The 19084-nt window shown below is 45.7% G+C and overlaps 1 protein-coding gene across 1 annotated transcript; it reads left to right on the top strand.

Moving 5' to 3' along the window:
* cers6 (ceramide synthase 6) lies at positions 1-18500 on the top strand. The gene is made up of 11 exons (XM_047046952.1): positions 1-359; positions 1875-1980; positions 2357-2487; positions 7985-8042; positions 11414-11464; positions 11647-11739; positions 13636-13764; positions 13887-13993; positions 17409-17565; positions 17831-17854; positions 18158-18500. The coding sequence occupies exons 1-11, from the start codon at positions 190-192 to the stop codon at positions 18326-18328; spliced, it is 1197 nt and encodes a 398-aa protein (XP_046902908.1). The 5' UTR covers positions 1-189; the 3' UTR covers positions 18329-18500.
* Positions 18501-19084: the final 584 nt, after the last annotated feature.

Genomic DNA, 19084 nt, shown 5'->3' with positions numbered 1-19084 from the left:
CTTCACAACGATGGAAATAGCGAAGGGGAAAAAAGAGACGGTCGGGCGGTAGTAGGCTACAGTGATCCTATCCGAGACCAAAACCTGCAGAGATCGACTGTGAAATATCGCAGCGGCTGCGTAACAGGCCATTGATAGCATTCATCCTGGATATTGGTACAGGGGACAAAGGCTCTGGATTAAAAGGAGATGGCAGGTATTTTGGCGTGGTTTTGGAACGAAAGATTTTGGCTTCCTCACAATGTAACGTGGGCTGATTTAAAAAACACTGACGAAGCAACGTTCCCACAAGCCGAGGATCTTTATCTGGCGTGTCCTTTAGCATTTTGCATCTTTATGATACGGCTGGTGTTCGAAAGGTAGGTGTATTAACTCGCAGAATGCACATACAGTCCACTGACCATGCCTGTATGAGTATAATACAAGATTTCGTTGGTAGTTGGTGGGTCAGTTTAAAGTCAACTAGTCCGAAATGTAATCATCACCCACATGAATGTCTAAACAAATGGTACACGACTTGTTATATTGACACATATCATACAGGCCTAGATCTCATTTGTAGCATTTTGTTTGCAACGTGGACGGTTGTTTGCAACGTAGACAGGCGTTAGGAATGGAAGCCTATTTTGAGAAGTATTTGCTCTGTTTACCCTTCTCAGCGTGCTGCCCACGCCGCAAGTTACTGGAAGAACATATTCGAGTCATGCTCGACTAATTTCCCTCTGACCTCGCAGTGGCCGGTACATTTGTTAGAAACCATCAGAGACTCTCATGAAATAGTTTAACCACAGCATTGTGAAGCTGTTTTGACTGACACGTTCACGTTGGCGTGTACTGTAGCTAGGCCTGTACATCTATTTTCATCTTTATTTGACAGATGTTAGCCCATTGAATGTGGCGGTTATTATGCATCAATCAACACAATGCAAATGTATGGCCACATGAGAGACGCGTATTTACAGTGAGGTGGGTGTGATACTCATCTCCCACTTTCCTGTGACCTGCTGTGTGCTATTCCACTTACCTATGCTAATGCTACTGAACCCAGATCTTTGCATAGGCTACTGTAGATCTGTGTCGCACCATCAGTTAAAAGCAGGTCGTTGAATTAAACAGTTCCTCATTACTGATACAATAGAAGTGCAGGTAGAAACGAAGGAATATACTTAAAATAGGAAAAGCTAAACTAGATAACGTTTGAAATAGTCAATCTCTGAAAGTAATTTATGAAGTTTTGTAGAGATGTTGTAGCCTACCGTGGTCAAAATAAATGGTGTGTTAACTTCTTAACAAATTTCAGAAGTTCCAAAGACACAGTTTCACCCGGGGGAAGAATGGCAATATAGATGTTTAAGGCACAATGAACTAGAATCAGTTAGTTCCATTCACTGCCTTCCAAAAGCTGGTGTTGTACTTAGGCAATTTAAATGTACACAATCTAAATGTACACATATATTCACGTACTTGCAGAGCAAGTATTCATTTTTAGATTTATACTGGCATTATTGCTGGGTACATTTCATTGCTTTCATAAGCCTTTGGCAGACAAAACAAAACACTTATTGCTGTTTTTTTTTTTACTTTTGATCATTCTGTTCTTGGAAAGGGAAACTCACATAAATGGCAGAGCTCATACTTATTTTTATTATTTCTGAAACAAACAGGCACACTTATATTTAGCAATCAGTGTATGACAGGAAATATCATTACCCATTCACAACTAGGAGGTTTTATTAATGTAGGCAAATGTAGTTTAATACGCAGCCAGTGGATTGCTGACTATGCTTATGCCCTACTGAATCAGCAATTGCCATAAAACCATGGATCAATCATATCATGCTGTTAGGAAATGACTTCAATGTGATCACTTGCAGGTTTATTGCTAGACCATGTGCCTTGGGTCTAAAGATACAAGCCAATGGACCACTGAAAGCCCAGCCCAATGCTATCTTGGAGAAGGTTTTTACTGCAATTACTAAGGTAAGGGACTGTGTTCTCACATCTTCCAGAGTGCATGTCTGAAGGATTATCTGGTGAATCAAAAGCAGGATGTGCCAGACTGGCTGTCTGGTACGTTGTCATTTGGAGCTAAGGGAAATGGAACTACTTTTCTATTCACATACATGATGACTAACTATATACTGTGACTACACAGAAAAGCCCTCTACTTTCTCAGTAGTCTCAGGAAACATATCTTCATATCAAGATCCATAAAAACATCACAGATTGAGAATCGGCATTAGCTTTTTTCCCTGCAGGTCTAAAATGTGACTGTTTCGCATCTTGACTTGGTCGTTGCACAACATCCACACGTGAAGCTGCTCTGATGCCTGTTCGATCTGCTGTTGTCTCCCAGCACCCAGATGAGAAGAGGTTGGAGGGCTTGTCCAAACAGCTGGACTGGAATGTCCGCACTATCCAGCGCTGGTTCAGGCAGCGCCGCAACCAGGAGAAGCCCAGCACCCTGGCTCGCTTCTGCGAGAGCATGTAAGAACCGTCAACACCACCACACCAAACATCCTTCTCATCAAATCCCATTTGTATTTGTAAAGCCCTTTTTACAAGTAATATCACAAGGGGTTCAGAAGTTTTCCACAGATCAGTATAACCAACATCAACGTCCAAGATCACAACAATCTTTTTGTAGAGTGGGGGTTGTGTTGTAGGATACCTTGCATCAACCTTTACTACCATGTAACATGGTACGACACGATTCAACTCTGAACTAATCTTACATGGAGGTGTGTCGAGAGCCATTGTTGTTTCTGCCTGCACCCGCAGTGCTCCTGTTCAGGACATCATGGATGCTTGGCCCCAGGACTCTCTTCATCTCTGGGCAGAGTGATGCTGCTGGTCAGCTAGTGGGTTCACCTGTCAGGTTAGGCTCATGTCTGGCACCAGTCGTGGAGGGAACACAGACAGTGTCTCTCCCCCTGCTGGGGGAACTGCTCTCAGAGGAGACCTCTGTTGGAGGAAATGCCTGCTGGTTTTATTTTAGTTTCACAGAAAATAGGACGGGGCTATCTTTTCAAAATTCATGTTGGATAGTGTTTGCATTTGGTGAATTCACATTGATGTTAATTCGGTAACTGAAAAAAACATGCAATCAAAACCATCACTGTCCTGCATCTGTTAGCTGCAGACTCTAAATGGATTGGACTCTGGAATTATCTCTACGCTGTCCCAGTTGCTTACAGTGCATTCTCTATAGCAGTCATCCTGCTTTAATTGGTCTTTTGTTCTGCTGTTTGGGTTTGATAACAGCCTGTTTTTCCTGACACTTAAGGATTGCTAATCTAAAGTCTTTTTTTAGATAGTTTTCTCCCGGCCCGTCAGGACACTCTTCTCGTTGTGAGGCCTGTGCTCTGTTCTGTCCACCGCGGCGCTGCTTGTCTGAACAGATATTCCTCAGCCTGTCCTCTGTGGTCACTTCTTGAATTACATAACTGGAAAATAATCCATTTAGCTTCGAAGGGAAGAGATCAGATATGTGTTTTATGAGATCGACTTGCGTCGATGTGAACGTGTATTAACGTTGTAAGAGTGGAATTAAGTACTACAATGTACATATGCAAGTATGGAAAAAGGGGAATCTATGTTCTTGAGATGACTTGGATGTTTAGCGGAGCCCCAAACCGTTTTGCACATGCTTGGCATGTTTTTCAAACTTGGGTAATTCAGGAATTCTCTAAGAAACTTTGCCCTGGAGATGGGTGAACTGATATGGAGCTGCGCTCAAAGCAACGAGAACATGTAAACAGACCAGACTGTGGTGTGCTTTCACTAGAGACAGTCCCAGTTATTATTGAGACAAAACAAAGTGCACTTGGGTTTGTGTTCATTGTATGGAAGAGTTTGGCCAACCTGCAAGAGACCATTTTACTAACCCATCTATTCCAAATCAAAATTTTGTATTTCTTGGAAGTACTCCTGGAACTTCCTAGTGGTTAAACATAGCATTGCTGTCATTGTTTATTGATTTGCATCATGTTGTCCCAAAGAGCGTTTGTTGGTTTAAAATGCAACGTTATCACATCACACACTGACTAGTACAGTGTTGGGGAAAAGCGTGCCAGCTCATCAGCCAGATTCAGTGCAGAGGCTAGTTGTGAGTCACAGTAATTGTACGTAAATAACCCTGATTCAGCACCACTTCAGCAGCACTCGTTTGCAGTGTTTGACTTACCAGTTGCCAAGCAACAGTCTTGACCTATCTTAAGGTAGATGGGTTTTTTTGTGTGAATTTTTCCTTCATTGGACAATTAATCAATTGAAAGAAAATGTACTTGTGATTTGAGACCGACACCTGTCCCGTTCATTAGGAAAAACTAAATGGCTTTTTTGTTTGAATAAGAGAACCTGTATTAATGGTGCATATGAAAGCACCAAGAACTTGGTGAAGCTTGGGTTTTCACATTGCCTCATAGAAAAGGCATTGTCCATTTTGCCCATTCTTGCATTATAGATAAACACAGTGTATTTGCTAGCTAGGTTCATCAGAAATACTCCCAACTTTACGGCCAACAGCTACGGCCCACACAAAGACGCAAAGACGCAAAGACACAAAGACAAACACACCTGCCACAAAGCAGTGCCTCCTGTGTCTGGCACAGCCCGGTGGAAACAGCTCGGTGGGCACAGCTCGGTGGGCACAGCTCGGTCGGCACAGCTCGGTGGGCACAGCCCCCCGTCCTCTCACCGCACGTGAGGGCCATGCTGTGTGCACGTCACATGATGCTGCGCATGTTGAGTCTCCGTAACTGCGTCTTGGCTGGGGTCTGTTTATAGGAGCTCCACCGTGTGGACTTCCTGTCTGCACCCCAAGCACCTGAGCCATTTTAAAGCCACCAAGTCTCAAGACCTGGATGAAGTTTCTCAATGTTTGATTGTTGAATCCTTCCAGGAGTAGGTGAAAAGGCATAATCTATGAAGATGACCAGCTGTATCAGTCTCGCTCCAGTTGGTGATGGTTCCCTCCAGTTGGTGATACCCCCCCCCTCCCCAAGAGACTACTTAATTGTCCCCCGCCCATACATGACTCCCATTGGACCCTTTGAAACACCCAATATCCTGGAAGTGGGTGTCAAGATTTTGGACATTACTTGGGGGGGATGATGGGTAACATTGGACATTACTTGGGGGGGATGATGGGTAACATTGGACATTACTTGGGGGGGATGATGGGTAACATTGGACATTACTTGGGGGGGATGATGGGTAACATTGGACATTACTTGGGGGGGATGATGGGTAACATTGGACATTACTTGGGGGGGATGATGGGTAACATTGGACATTACTTGGGGGGGATGATGGGTAACATTGGACATTACTTGGGGGGGATGATGGGTAACATTGGACATTACTTGGGGGGGATGATGGGTAACATTGGACATTACTTGGGGGGGATGATGGGTAACATTGGACATTAGTGGGGGGGGATGATGGGTAACATTGGACATTACTTGGGGGGGATGATGGGTAACATTGGACATTACTTGGGGGGGATGATGGGTAACATTGGACATTACTTGGGGGGGATGATGGGTAACATTGGACATTACTTGGGGGGGATGATGGGTAACATTGGACATTACTTGGGGGGGATGATGGGTAACATTGGACATTACTTGGGGGGGATGATGGGTAACATTGGACATTACTTGGGGGGGATGATGGGTAACATTGGACATTACTTGGGGGGGATGATGGGTAACATTGCCAGATGAACTCTGAGTTGGGTGTTTTCTGGTAGTATTGACTTTTTTCAAAACTAAACAGGAAAGAGGCAACTGGCCCAAATACTGACCCGGTCTGATGTGGCCATATACTGACCCGGTCTGATGTGGCCATATACTGACCCGGTCTGATGTGGCCATATACTGACCCGGTCTGATGTGGCCATATACTGACCCGGTCTGAAGTTTGGAACCAAGAACCACTGTGTGCGTCATTTGCTGTTTTATATGGCTCCATTTTCATCCTCCGCAGTGAAGTAGGATTTGGCCCCATAGGCAAGAAAACTGTACCCTCCATGAGAATCTCCCAGAATCCACCACACTTTGCCACACCTACTTGGACTCAAAGCCTTCCGCAGTTGAGCGGGCAGGCTGTCTGGTCAGGCTGTCTCTGGTCAGGCTGTCTCTGGTCAGGCTGTCTCTGGTCAGGCTGTCTCTGGTAAGACTGTCTCTGGTCAGGCTGTCTATGGTCAGGCTGTCTCTGGTAAGACTGTCTCTGGTCAGGCTGTCTGGTCAGGCTGTCTGGTCAGGCTGTCTGGTCAGACTGTCTCTGGTCAGACTGTCTCTGGTAAGACTGTCTCTGGTCAGACTGTCTCTGGTCAGGCTGTCTGGTCAGACTGTCTCTGGTCAGGCTGTCTGGTCAGGCTGTCTCTGGTCAGACTGTCTCTGGTCAGGCTGTCTGGTCAGACTGTCTCTGGTCAGGCTGTCTGGTCAGACTGTCTCTGGTCAGACTGTCTGGTCAGACTGTCTCTGGTCAGGCTGTCTCTGGTGAGGCTGTCTCTGGTAAGACTGTCTCTGGTCAGGCTGTCTGGTCAGGCTGTCTGGTCAGGCTGTCTGGTCAGGCTGTCTCTGGTAGGCTGTCTGGTCAGACTGTCTGGTCAGTATGTCTCTGGTCAGGCTGTCTCTGGTCAGGCTGTCTCTGGTAAGACTGTCTCTGGTCAGACTGTCTGGTCAGACTGTCTCTGGTCAGGCTGTCTGGTCAGGCTGTCTCTGGTCAGGCTGTCTGGTCAGACTGTCTCTGGTCAGACTGTCTCTGGTAAGACTGTCTCTGGTCAGGCTGTCTCTGGTGAGGCTGTCTCTGGTCAGACTGTCTGGTCAGACTGTCTCTGGTAAGACTGTCTCTGGTCAGGCTGTCTGGTCAGACTGTCTCTGGTCAGACTGTCTCTGGTCAGACTGTCTCTGGTCAGACTGTCTCTGGTCAGGCTGTCTCTGGTCAGGCTGTCTCTGGTCAAGCTGTCTCTGGTCAGGCTGTCTCTGGTCAGGCTGTCTCTGGTCAGGCTGTCTGGTCAGGCTGTCTCTGGTCAGGCTGTCTCTGGTCAGGCTGTCTCTGGTCAGACTGTCTGGTCAGACTGTCTCTGGTCAGGCTGTCTCTGGTCAGATTGTCTCTGGTCAGACTGTCTGGTCAGGCTGTCTGGTCAGGCTGTCTCTGGTCAGACTGTCTCTGGTCAGGCTGTCTGGTCAGGCTGTCTGGTCAGGGGCACTCAGGCTCCAGTGAGTCATCCTGGAACGCAGGGCTGGGATACGAGTGTTCCTGCCACGCTGTAGAGTCTCGCTGACACCACGAGGACACGAGGTGCCCGCGTCCGTCTGACACTAGAGAGGTTCAGACTCTGGGCTGAACACAAAAGGAAACATCTACTAAATACATGGAGAACCCACAATATGGATAAGATGACTCAAGTCTCCACTGACCGATGTTGTTTCTTGGGGGGGAAAGCCCATTTCATTCTGGTCTGACTTTATGAACATGGTATGTGTCACTGGTGGTTGGTTTTACTAGTCAAAGCTGTGCCCACGGTGTACTTTCTCTTACAGTGCGAAAGTAAAAACAGAATGTCTGACTCAGAATAAGAAGGAATTATGTCTGTGAAGACCTGCATTGTTTTTTTTTTTTTTTTTTTTTTTACTCACCCTTGGGGTGGTCTGAGTAGTGGTCTTCTACCCTGGTCCACAGGGCCCACTCTACTGTTCTAGACGTTTCCCTGCTCCAACACACCTGGCTCAAATGAACAGGTTGTTATCAGGCTTCTGCTGAGCTTGATAACACCCTTTTATTTGAATCGGGTGTGTTGGAGCACTATGGGAAAATTGTAGTACAGGACACTGGGCCCTGAGGACCAGGGTAGAACACATTTCTTTTGAATCATCTCGTCTTGTTTCAGACATGTCCTGGATGTCTACAGAGAATACATTGGGCCACAAAACTCTCTTCCTAACTGGTATTCTGTGTTTGTCATTCGTTATAGGTGGAGGTTTTCGTTTTACCTGTACATATTTACCTATGGAGTTCGTTTTCTTAAAAAGGTAAGTTATCATTGTTTTGAATTGAGACAAATCTATGATTAGGTATGCAGTATCACACACTGTGGTTGTCATTTCACTATGTATGTCAGTTACACGAGATTGTTGCACTGCAAGGAGGAACAGCTGACAAACAATGTTCCTTTTTTCAAGCACTTTAACCAAGAAAGGTGCTGCTAAATAATGGATCCATGTTCTCAGCCTAGTATGTATAATGCATAATTGTGTATTTGCACCGGAGCACCATTCAGAACACACTAGCGTCACACTACCATCCACTGATGTTCTTTGTGTCTGCATCCAGTGTTGTCGACTCTGTGTAACGGTGTGTGGCCTTGGTCTGAAAGAGCATCTAGTAATTGAATGCTTAAACCATTCCGTCGAGGATTGATCAGTCTAATCGTGATCTTGAGGAGGGGACGAGGCAGATAGGGCAGCCGCCAGAATTTCTCAGTGAAACAAGTTGGGTGACGAAGCACTTTGGGAAATGAGTCTGTCGCTTGCAGCAGGGCCAGGTCTCCAGGGGCAACACAGGCCTGGGTGTGCAGCAGGTCTCCAGGGGCAACACAGCGCTGGGTGTGCAGCAGGTCTCCAGGGGCAACACAGCGCTGGGTGTGCAGCAGGTCTCCAGGGGCAACACAGGGCTGGGTGTGCAGCAGGTCTCCAGGGGCAACACAGCGCTGGGTGTGCAGCAGGTCTCCAGGGGCAACACAGTGCTGGGTGTGCAGCAGGTCAGGAACACAGGGCTGGGTGTGCAGCAGGTCAGGAACACAGGGCTGGGTGTGCAGCAGGTCAGGAACACAGGGCTGGGTGTGCTGCTAGTCAGGAACACAGTGCTGGGTGTGCAGACTCAACAGGCCTACCAAAGTTGCAGTTTTCCCTCCACACAACGTTTTCCTAAAGGGAAACTTCCAGTGTCGTATTTTATATGGCCGCCTTGGGGCCTTACAGATAATTGGGTCATGGTTGGTTATGGGTGAATGTTCCTTTAGTTGGATGATTTAATGTGGGTTGTCTTTTTTGTATTTACAACCAGGGCCTTTATCGATGTGTTCAGCTTCCTTGTGAAAAATCTAAATCAAGAACTCTTTATTAACTTGTATTATTATTATACACTGACTGCATTGAGTACCCTGACATAAAGTTCCAAGCAAATGTGTTCAGTGCAGCCAAGCGAGCTGCTTCAGTTTTCCGTTGGCCCCTCAAACAACCAGCCGTCAGGTGTAGAGCCAGAGCCAGTGTTCAGCACAAGAGATTGATTTCACTTTATGATGTATGTAAATATGCTTTTGGGAACAGCACACCAGTGCTCTGATATCAGCCGAGGAGGGCACCAGCTGAGGTGCATTGCCCTACGTTCATTCAGCATTTCTCTTGGTACCTAATCTTTGATTGGTCCAAGAGAGAAAAGCAGTTGTTAGGGCAGGTTTTCTTGTCCCTGATTGTAGGACCGTTTATGACTGCAAGGAATAACCTTGTTAATATATGAATTAAACTTTTGAAATGTGTATGTACCATGTTTAGCTCTCAAGTTTAGCTCTGCAGTCAGTGGTCACGGTGACATGCATGGGAAGCCCTACTGAAATAGTGACTCAGAGGCTCCGCTTGTATGGAGTTAGATTAGTTTCATAATTCAAACAAACAAACGCAACACAATCCAAACAAACGTAACACGATTCATACAAACATAACACGTTTCAAACAAACGTAACACGATTCAAACAAACGTAACTCGAAACGATTCTCAAATGTATTTCGTGATTCACAAATGTAACGCGATTCTCAAATAAATGACCCTATTACATTCGTTTGCAACCTGACAATCACAAGTTACAAATCCCTGCATTCGTTGGTGTGAATCCCTGCATTCGTTCGTGTGAATCCCTGCATTCGTTGGTGTGGATTTTTGGAACTTTCCTGACGCGCTTAGATTCACAAATGCATTTTTTCTAAAAGATATCCTCTGCATCCTATCAGATCGTCTCTTCCAATTTTAGCCAATCACATTAACGTGTCTATGTGGTCTTCAACAACCTGCCATAATGACGGACATCGTCTCCTTCAGACCACGAGCAATGTCGTCTGGTAGCATGTAGGTGAAATGTTGCTTGTTAATCTTACTAAACCGATGATCATACGTGATTGAATATTGTTGAGAATGGCAGGATTCATGTTTAGTCATTTTCCGTGTTTCCTAGGCTAACGCAGAGCCCGTCTACCCATATTAGACATTCTCCGGTGATTGGCTAAAATTGGAAACATCTGATAGGCTGCAGAGGATATCTCTTAGAAAAAAATGCATTTGTGAATCTAAGCGCGTCAGGAAAGTTCCAAAAATCCACACCAACAAATGCAGGGATTTGTAACTTGTGTTTGGCAGGTTGCAAACGAATGTAATAGGGTCATTTATTTGTGAATCGTGTTATATTTGTGAATCACGAAATACATTTGTGAATCGTGTTACGTTTGTTTGAATCATGTTACGTTTGTTTGTTTGAATCGTGTTATGTTTGTATGAATCGTGTTACGTTTGTTTGGATCGTGTGAAGTTTGTTTGTTTGAATTATGAAACTAATCTAACTCCATACGCTTGTCCTTGTTCAAAAGCATGTATTCATGAACAGTTAATAGCTCATCGATGCTAGCTCAGTGTCGTGTTACCTTCCTGTGCGGAAAGATATGTACAACTAGGACCAGTAACTATAAATGGAAAATGAATTGTATTTTATAAATGCTAAGAGAATCAATACGCAGGAATAATAAAAACAAATCCATACAGAAACATGACTTCAGAGAATAAGTTAACAAAGGCAATCATGGTGTAAAGAAACTAGACGCTTACCGCACCTGAGCTCGTGTAGCGAACAAAACTATGTTCCATGTGCATGGGAGTGAAGTTTCAAAGTTCCACGGAGCATGTCTGAAACTCGGAACCCACAGATCTTAACCAGGAGGAACTCAACAACAAGAAAGTCTGAAACCAATCACCGGATTTCACTCAGTGGTTGCAGGAGACCAAAATGTGACGCTTTTGTAAAACAAAGGAATAATTATAGGAGTAATACGCACATTAGCTGCTATGCACACAACGGTGTTAAAGCTGTGTAAATAATACAATAGTAAAAACCTTACCACTAAATGTGTTCTGTACAAGAACAAACATGTTTATTACCCGACATGGCGTTAAAAAGCTGTGAAACGGTATTGACAGAAATGTAGCTTTTAACGATGATTCCAGAGTCTTCAGGGGGGGTAGGTTAGATTACGCAGAGCTTTACCAACACAGCCCTACGTGGCTAATGTCAGTTTTGAGTGTTTTGAGTTTCCAAGAAGGATGTTTCAGCTTTCTCTCTAATGTGTGTTTGTGTCCTCAGACACCGTGGCTGTGGAACACCAGAGAGTGCTGGTACAACTACCCTTACCAGGTGAGGCTACAGTCAGAATAGCACAGGTCCTCCTTGTTTGCTGTAGATGGAAGTCGAGAGGGTATTCCTTCTGCCAAATGACCACTATGTGGTCTAGCAATCAAAACCGAATACTGACTATACCACTTGAGCAACAGTTGTTGTTTTTTTTGTACTCACTCTGTGGTTCTGTTTTCCTCCAGCCACTGTCTGTGGATGTTCACTACTACTATATACTGGAGCTGTCCTTCTACCTGTCTCTGCTCTTCTCCCAGTTTACGGACTTCAAGAGGAAGGTAGGAGACCAGCCGGTTCAGATGTTAAATCAGGTCATCGCAGACATTGTTCCCATCTATTTTGTCAAGCTTTTACAAAAAGCAATACGCATTCACTTAAATAATAATCATTGATTTTCAGTCTGTTTTGTTCTCATTTCATTTGTTCATTTGCTTTCGCTCTGGCCAACTCCTGTTTGCCCACCGCCCTCTCACCCGGATTGCTCAGTACTGTCTGGCTGCACTTTCAACCCCCAAACCATTGTCTGCTCCATGGCTTTGAAAAGTATTATTATTATTTAGTAATTTCCCATGAGAGAGTGTGTGTATGTATGCGCGTGTGTGTGTCCTCATATTTTTATAAGTGGAATCTACTGAAAAACATTCTCAAAGGTTTTTTTCCTCTATTTGTTTTGGATTTTCTCGTTTTGGCCTTCGGCTGCTAGAATCTAACCATCGGTACATTCCTTACCAGGGTTATTGTTTTAGTTACGTTACTATTTATAGAACCTGTAATGTAAGCACCCAGTCACAGTTACAAAAGGAATATTGACCGAGATATTTTTTTTCTCCGTTTATTCTTACTTCTCTAATCTGTCTTCCCCCTCCACAGCATGTAGACTCAGTCCTGCAAACTGACTGAGGGTGGCACAGACTGTGTCTCAGGAGGCCTAGTTCTCTGACCCAGTCCAGTTTAATCCTCTGACTGAAAGCCAATCATCTGTGGATTGACACTCACATCCACAATAAAGGAGACTGTAACTCTGTCTCATATTATATTATGCTGATGTTTGTCACCTAGTGACGGGCAAAGACGCACACACCATCTCAGTGTATCGGATGTTTGCTACGCGGGAGTTACGGTTATCAAAAAGTCGCACAAAGAGAAATGATTTTAACATGCATCACTTTGTCTGTGGACAACCCATTTCATCCGTGATATAATTTATATAAAAATGTTCATGACATGTTTCACTTCCTGGTTGTGGTTCCCTAAAAAAAAGAATCGATTTGCATGCTGCCCCGACGGTTGCTGCTCTTCCTCCTCCCTTCACCCCGCCAAACCTCACCCTCACAGCTATCCCACGATGCTGTGCTGTCGACGGCTCCGCCCTCTCATCTTCCGTGTTGACTGTTGGCATGTTGTCTGTTTTTTGTTTCTCCTTTCAGTGTTCTCATGCACATCAGCACACTGAGGAGGCACTCTGCGGCCCCTGACACCCAGTATGTTCCCTGCACTCTGTAGCCATGCCTTCCATCTGTACGCTGCTCTGTCCTCTTCCTCGCCTGCCCTCCTCCTGCTCCCCCTCACCCCCGGCTTCCTCATGTCACCCATCCACAGAACAAGCTTTCACTTTCACAAGACTAACACCTCCCACCCCCCTTCCAAACGTGTAAGTGTAGCGTAGACTCTCCTCTTGTGTCGTTTTCTAATGTAGTTTGCAGTAACAAGATCCTCTCGCACCTAGATCTAAGGGACACATTTAGTTACTGTCAATCCGCCCTAACAATCACATATTTGATTTGAGTATTGAGTATTTGAAGTCTATCCAGAGAGGCAACATACAGCTTGTCGTGACACGTACAGTATATTCGCATCTACAATACGGAAAATGCTGGGTCTTGTCACCAGTGATTGTTTGGAAAACTCCTTCCAAGCCATCTGCATGATGACATGACAGAAATGTGCTTGTCACAAGGCTGGTGTATGTAGACTGAGGATGCCCCTGTAACAGGGCAAGGCTCTCAGGAACCCCATCCTGCTTCCATGTACATCTCCTACGCTGTGACACAGATCAGAGAAACAACCTGTGTGTCTCTCTCTCTCTCTCCCTGTCTCTGTCTGTCTCTCTCTCTCTCTCTCTCTGCAAATGGCGATATTACTATGACAACTGTGCGCCCCCCCTCTCTCTCCAGGACTTCCTGCTCATGTTCCTTCACCACCTGGCGACCATCTCCCTCATCACCTTCTCCTACGTCAACAACATGGCGCGCGTGGGCACGCTGGTCATGTGCGTCCACGACGCCGCTGACGTGCTGATGGAGGTGAGCCGGGGGCGGGGCTCCGAGCACTTCCTGTTCTTTTCCCGATGTGTTCTTTCTCTTCTTCTTTGTTGGTGCCGAGAAGCCGTTCCTTACGTAGGATGCGTGTGGTTTGTTTTTCGCAGGCAGCTAAGATGGCCAACTACGCCAAGTGCCAAACTCTCTGCAACCTGCTGTTTGCCATGTTCGCGATTCTGTTCATCAGCTCCAGACTGGGTGTTTATCCTGTGTGGTGAGTGGCTCCCCCTACAGGACAGGAGTCTCATTCTAACTAGGGTTGGGTACCGAAACCCGGTTCCATTATGGAACCGGTTCTTACGCGACCGGATTAGAACAGTCATTTTGGTTCCACTGTGTGTTGTGTCATGTGTTGACAAAAATATTTTCCCTCTGTCGCTCCGAAACGGACGTAAAAATGTCACACTTTCTCTGTAGTCTACCGTTAGCTAGCTACCGTCAATGTAGGCTACTTTCAAAATGCCATATTTTCCCTCTGGGCTCACCAAAAGGGACGTTAAAGCATATTAACCATTCACAGCACGTGATCACTAGTAAACTTATCACACTTGCTCAGCTAGTCTATCATTAGCTAGCTTTTAGTGCATTTATGCCTAAAGCAAAGCGGGCGAAAGTGTGGCTGTATTTCACAGCCAAGGATTCCGACATTGCAAAATGCAATAAATGTTTCAAAACGTTTATGTGCAAAGGGGGAAGCACGTCGAATGTACTGAAACATGCGGCGACACACAGGATACTTCTTAAAGCAGAGGGATGCACCGTGTTTGACAGCAGTCCCTGATCCTGGGACATCCTCCCCAATGTGTCTGCCCTTTCAAACTCATACCTGTGTGTACAGGCCTCTTCGACACCATCTGAGAGTTTTATTCTGTGCAGGACATGCCATAAGTCAGGAGAGGTGTCGTATCTTGCCAAAAAGGCAAATATGGTAATTTTACTGCAAAAGAGCTGCTTAAAATTTGAAGCTGGTTTAGGTAGTATACCAACTCAACATTTATTTTGCTGTTACTTGTTAATAGTGTAACTTATTTATGACCCAACCCTAATTCTAACCATGAGCCTGTTTGTTTGAATGAATCTGTCTGCAGTACTTGTTCTGCCAGGGACAGGTCACGGCAGTGTGCAGACAATTCAACTTTCTAGGTGTGTTTACATGTGCGGCTCTTCCAGATGCCACAAACGTTTTTCTTTTCTTGTGAAGGTTGGGCTTCATACAAGTCCTGGTGAATGGTGTTGCTTGGTAATAGTAACTATTTATACGGCCACATTATGGACATAATATCTTCCGACTTGAAAGTGGATAACAAATGGGATGACGGCAAATCATTACTGGCATTATCCCTAATCTTTTCAACCGGTCGCTTGATTGGACATTGAGACATCATTAAAATGAATAAAAGGACTCTGAAGTGTATCTAGAGAGCAGGGTTTGAGGTGCCTGTTCCTTAGTAGCTGAAACCGGTCAGACATTTGCAACACGGATACAATCTCATTGTCTCTTTTTCTCTGATTTCACGCTAGGTAATTAGTCAGATTGGTGCATATCAATTGTAATGGAATATATTTGTCAGGCCTGCTTTGATGTGAGTGAACAGTGAATCAGCTGCAGTCCTTGAGCCTGAAGGCTCTTCCTCCCCTCTGCACTGTCACAGTCCCTGGAAAACGTGAAAGGAGACGTGATTTAGTGTTTTTAATAAGGCACTTGCTGTACGGACAGTCGTGGCCATGGACAACAACCCAGTTTAATGAACCCAGATATGTTTCTATGGAGGTGACCTCACCGGTGGTACAGAATCACATCCAGGACAACGTGACAAATGACCGTCAGTGTAGTGACAAGACCTCTAGCGGTTGTAAGGCCGAGCTGTCTTGAAGCCTTCCGTTTGGAGGCAGATCCTTGACGGTGAAGGGAAATCTATTTCAAGACGTGAGCGCTCTTGCTTGCTCTTACTCTGTGGGTTGTACAGTACACCTCTGTCCTGGTAACCAGCCCTGCAACCAGCCCTGCAACCAGCCCTGCAGCAGCCGGAAAGTTGCCATTACTGTACTTGTGAGAGCGGTTGCCATGGCTTCGGCACGATAGCAGCAGGAAGATTCACAGCCTACCATTTGCAATTACTGGTCCAGTAACACCTCTTTCCGTGGATGTGATGTACTGAAGGAGGACTGTAACATATGTCATCCATATTACATTGTGTCTCCATGTGGCATTTTGCTTCATACCTCAACAAGGTAGTAAGTTGACTGTCTCAGTCTGTCTGTCGTCCCCTCTCAGTTTTTCTTGTTCTCTATATCTCTCTTACTTGTCACTCTCTCTTTCTGTCTCTATCTGTCACTCTCTCTTTCTGTCTCTCTCTGTCACTCTCTGTTTCTGTCTCTCTCTGTCACTCTCTGTTTCTGTCTCTGTCACTCTCTGTTTCTGTCTCTCTCTGTCACTCTCTGTTTCTGTCTCTCTCTGTCACTCTCTCTTTCTGTCTCTCTCTGTCACTCTCTGTTTCTGTCTCTCTCTGTCACTCTCTGTTTCTGTCTCTCTCTGTCACTCTCTGTTTCTGTCTCTGTCACTCTCTGTTTCTGTCTCTGTCACTCTCTGTTTCTGTCTCTGTCACTCTCTCTTTCTGTCTCTCTCTGTCACTCTCTGTTTCTGTCTCTCTCTGTCACTCTCTGTTTCTGTCTCTCTCTGTCACTCTCTGTTTCTGTCTCTGTCACTCTTTCTGTCTCTCTCTGTCACTCTCTGTTTCTGTCTCTGTCACTCTCTGTTTCTGTCTCTGTCACTCTCTCTTTCTGTCTCTCTCTGTCACTCTCTGTTTCTGTCTCTCTCTGTCACTCTCTGTTTCTGTCTCTCTCTGTCACTCTCTGTTTCTGTCTCTGTCACTCTCTGTTTCTGTCTCTGTCACTCTCTCTTTCTGTCTCTCTCTGTCACTCTCTGTTTCTGTCTCTCTCTGTCACTCTCTGTTTCTGTCTCTCTCTGTCACTCTGTTTCTGTCTCTCTCTGTCACTCTTTCTGTCTCTCTCTGTCACTCTCTGTTTCTGTCTCTCTCTGTCACTCTCTGTTTCTGTCTCTGTCACTCTTTTTGTCTCTCTCTGTCTCTCTCTGTCACTCTCTGTTTCTGTCTCTGTCACTCTCTCTTTCTGTCTCTCTCTGTCACTCTCTGTTTCTGTCTCTCTCTGTCACTCTCTGTTTCTCTCTCTGTCACTCTCTGTTTCTGTCTCTCTCTGTCACTCTCTGTTTCTGTCTCTGTCACTCTCTCTTTCTGTCTCTCTCTGTCACTCTCTCTTTCTGTCTCTCTCTGTCACTCTCTCTTTCTGTCTCTCTCTGTCACTCTCTGTTTCTGTCTCTGTCACTCTCTCTTTCTGTCTCTCTCTGTCACTCTCTGTTTCTGTCTCTGTCACTCTCTCTTTCTGTCTCTCTCTGTCACTCTCTCTTTCTGTCTCTCTCTGTCACTCTCTTTCTCCCTGTCTGCTTCTGCGTATCACCTCATGCCTCTCTAACCTCTCTCCTCTCTCTAACCTCTCTCTAACCTCTCTCTCTCCTCTATCTAACCTCTGTCTCACCTGTCTCTCACCTCTCTCTCTCACCCCTCTCTCTAACCTCTCTCTCTCTTCTCCCGTCCCTCCCTTGTCCCTTTCAGGATTTTAAACACAACCTTGTTTGAGAGCTGGGAGATCGTGGGGCCGTACCCGTCCTGGTGGGTGTTCAACCTGCTGCTCACCCTACTGCAGCTGCTGCACAGCCTCTGGGCCTACCTCATCGTGAAGGCAGCCTGGAGAGCCATCTCCAGGGGGAAGGTGAGCCCACACACCTCCCTGAACCTTCTGGAGACATGTTTTGGTGGAGGCGAATCGGGAATGGGGTTATTATCACCCAGTCAGGACCACCTGTCGTTTTGAAGTATGGGGTTAGCCGTAGCTACATGTGGGAGCTGCCTATGGGACGTTTGACTGGTGTTGGGAGTCTTATTTGATTGACTGTACGGTAGCTCCAGCTGTTTCTGCTGTTCTCTCCCTGACCTCTGATCTCTCTGCTCTCGGTGCTGGCCTGCTGCCCTGCCAGGCAGGGAAGTGGAACCCTTTACATGTGAGTAGACGACACGGGCCGACCACATGAAGCATCCAGCTTCACATGACTTTGAAATAATGCGTTTACTTGCGGCTGTTTTAGGGCAGCTTGTTGTTTCATCTTTCCTGTAGTGTGGACTTTCACCTGCTGGACTGTGTGTTCATGTGTTCTGATGTGATGTCCATCTAGAGACTGGGCTTAGAGACCTGAAAGCAGTCCTTCCCCCCTTTCCCCCCCCTTCTCCTCCTCTGTGTTTTGGACCCTACACCACAGCAGGTGCTGTCTCTGTAGTCTAACAGGTCCTACTCTCCCCCCACACAGGTGTCCAAGGACGACCGCAGCGACATCGAGTCGAGCTCCGACGAGGACGACACGCCCCCGGCCAATCGGAAGCCCCACAGCAGCAGCAGCAGCAGCACCAATGGGACGAGCAGCAGAGCCCACGGCACCAACGGCTACCTGACAGGAGGGCCCTGTCCAGACGAACACTGACCACCCCCACGGGACATTACAGCATCACTGGCACCAAGCTGCAGACATCCAGTCATAGATCTGTCTGTGTGTGTATGTGTGTGTGTGTGCGTGCGTGCGTGTAACAGGGGGAGAGACTTGAACAACATTGCTTGTCTGGTACTGGAAGTTCTTAATAGAATATTTGAAGGCAGTCCTGTCATCTGTTTGGTTATTTACCTGTTCCCTCTCCCATTTTATGATCATCATCTATATTTGCATCAAACTGCACTCAGTGGAATATCAAGCAGCCCCGTCGGTTCTGCCTACTCTGTTTAGCCAATGAATGAAAGCGTTCCACTTTCATGGTATAAGCATGCTATTTACACTTAGTCTGACATACTGAGGTGGTCACTTTGGATGTTGGTGTCTTTTTATGTTATTTATTCTTTTATAGATATCTTTTCAAGATTGTGGTAAAAAAAAAAAGATGTCTTATTAGCCTGTCAGTGTTCTTCATCCAATCTTGAACAATCCACCTTTTCAGTTCAGCTTTACATCTACTGTAGACACACACGGTACAAGTCTTGGCAAAGTGCTGAAGAACTGGTTTTGATTTTAATAGTGCACCTCGCCCATTCAATGCCATATCAATGGTCAGATTAGTTTCACTCACAGATGAATAGAAAGGTGTAATATGGAATACGTTAATATGGACAATGCAAACACATGGTCCACTCATGAACTGTAAATGACCTATCAGTCACAGTATTGTGTGTGGGATAACAATTAATTCAA

Source organism: Hypomesus transpacificus, chromosome 23 (assembly GCF_021917145.1).
Source record: "Hypomesus transpacificus isolate Combined female chromosome 23, fHypTra1, whole genome shotgun sequence".
NCBI lineage: Eukaryota > Metazoa > Chordata > Actinopteri > Osmeriformes > Osmeridae > Hypomesus > Hypomesus transpacificus.
This window is presented reverse-complemented; position numbering and strand designations above follow the sequence as displayed.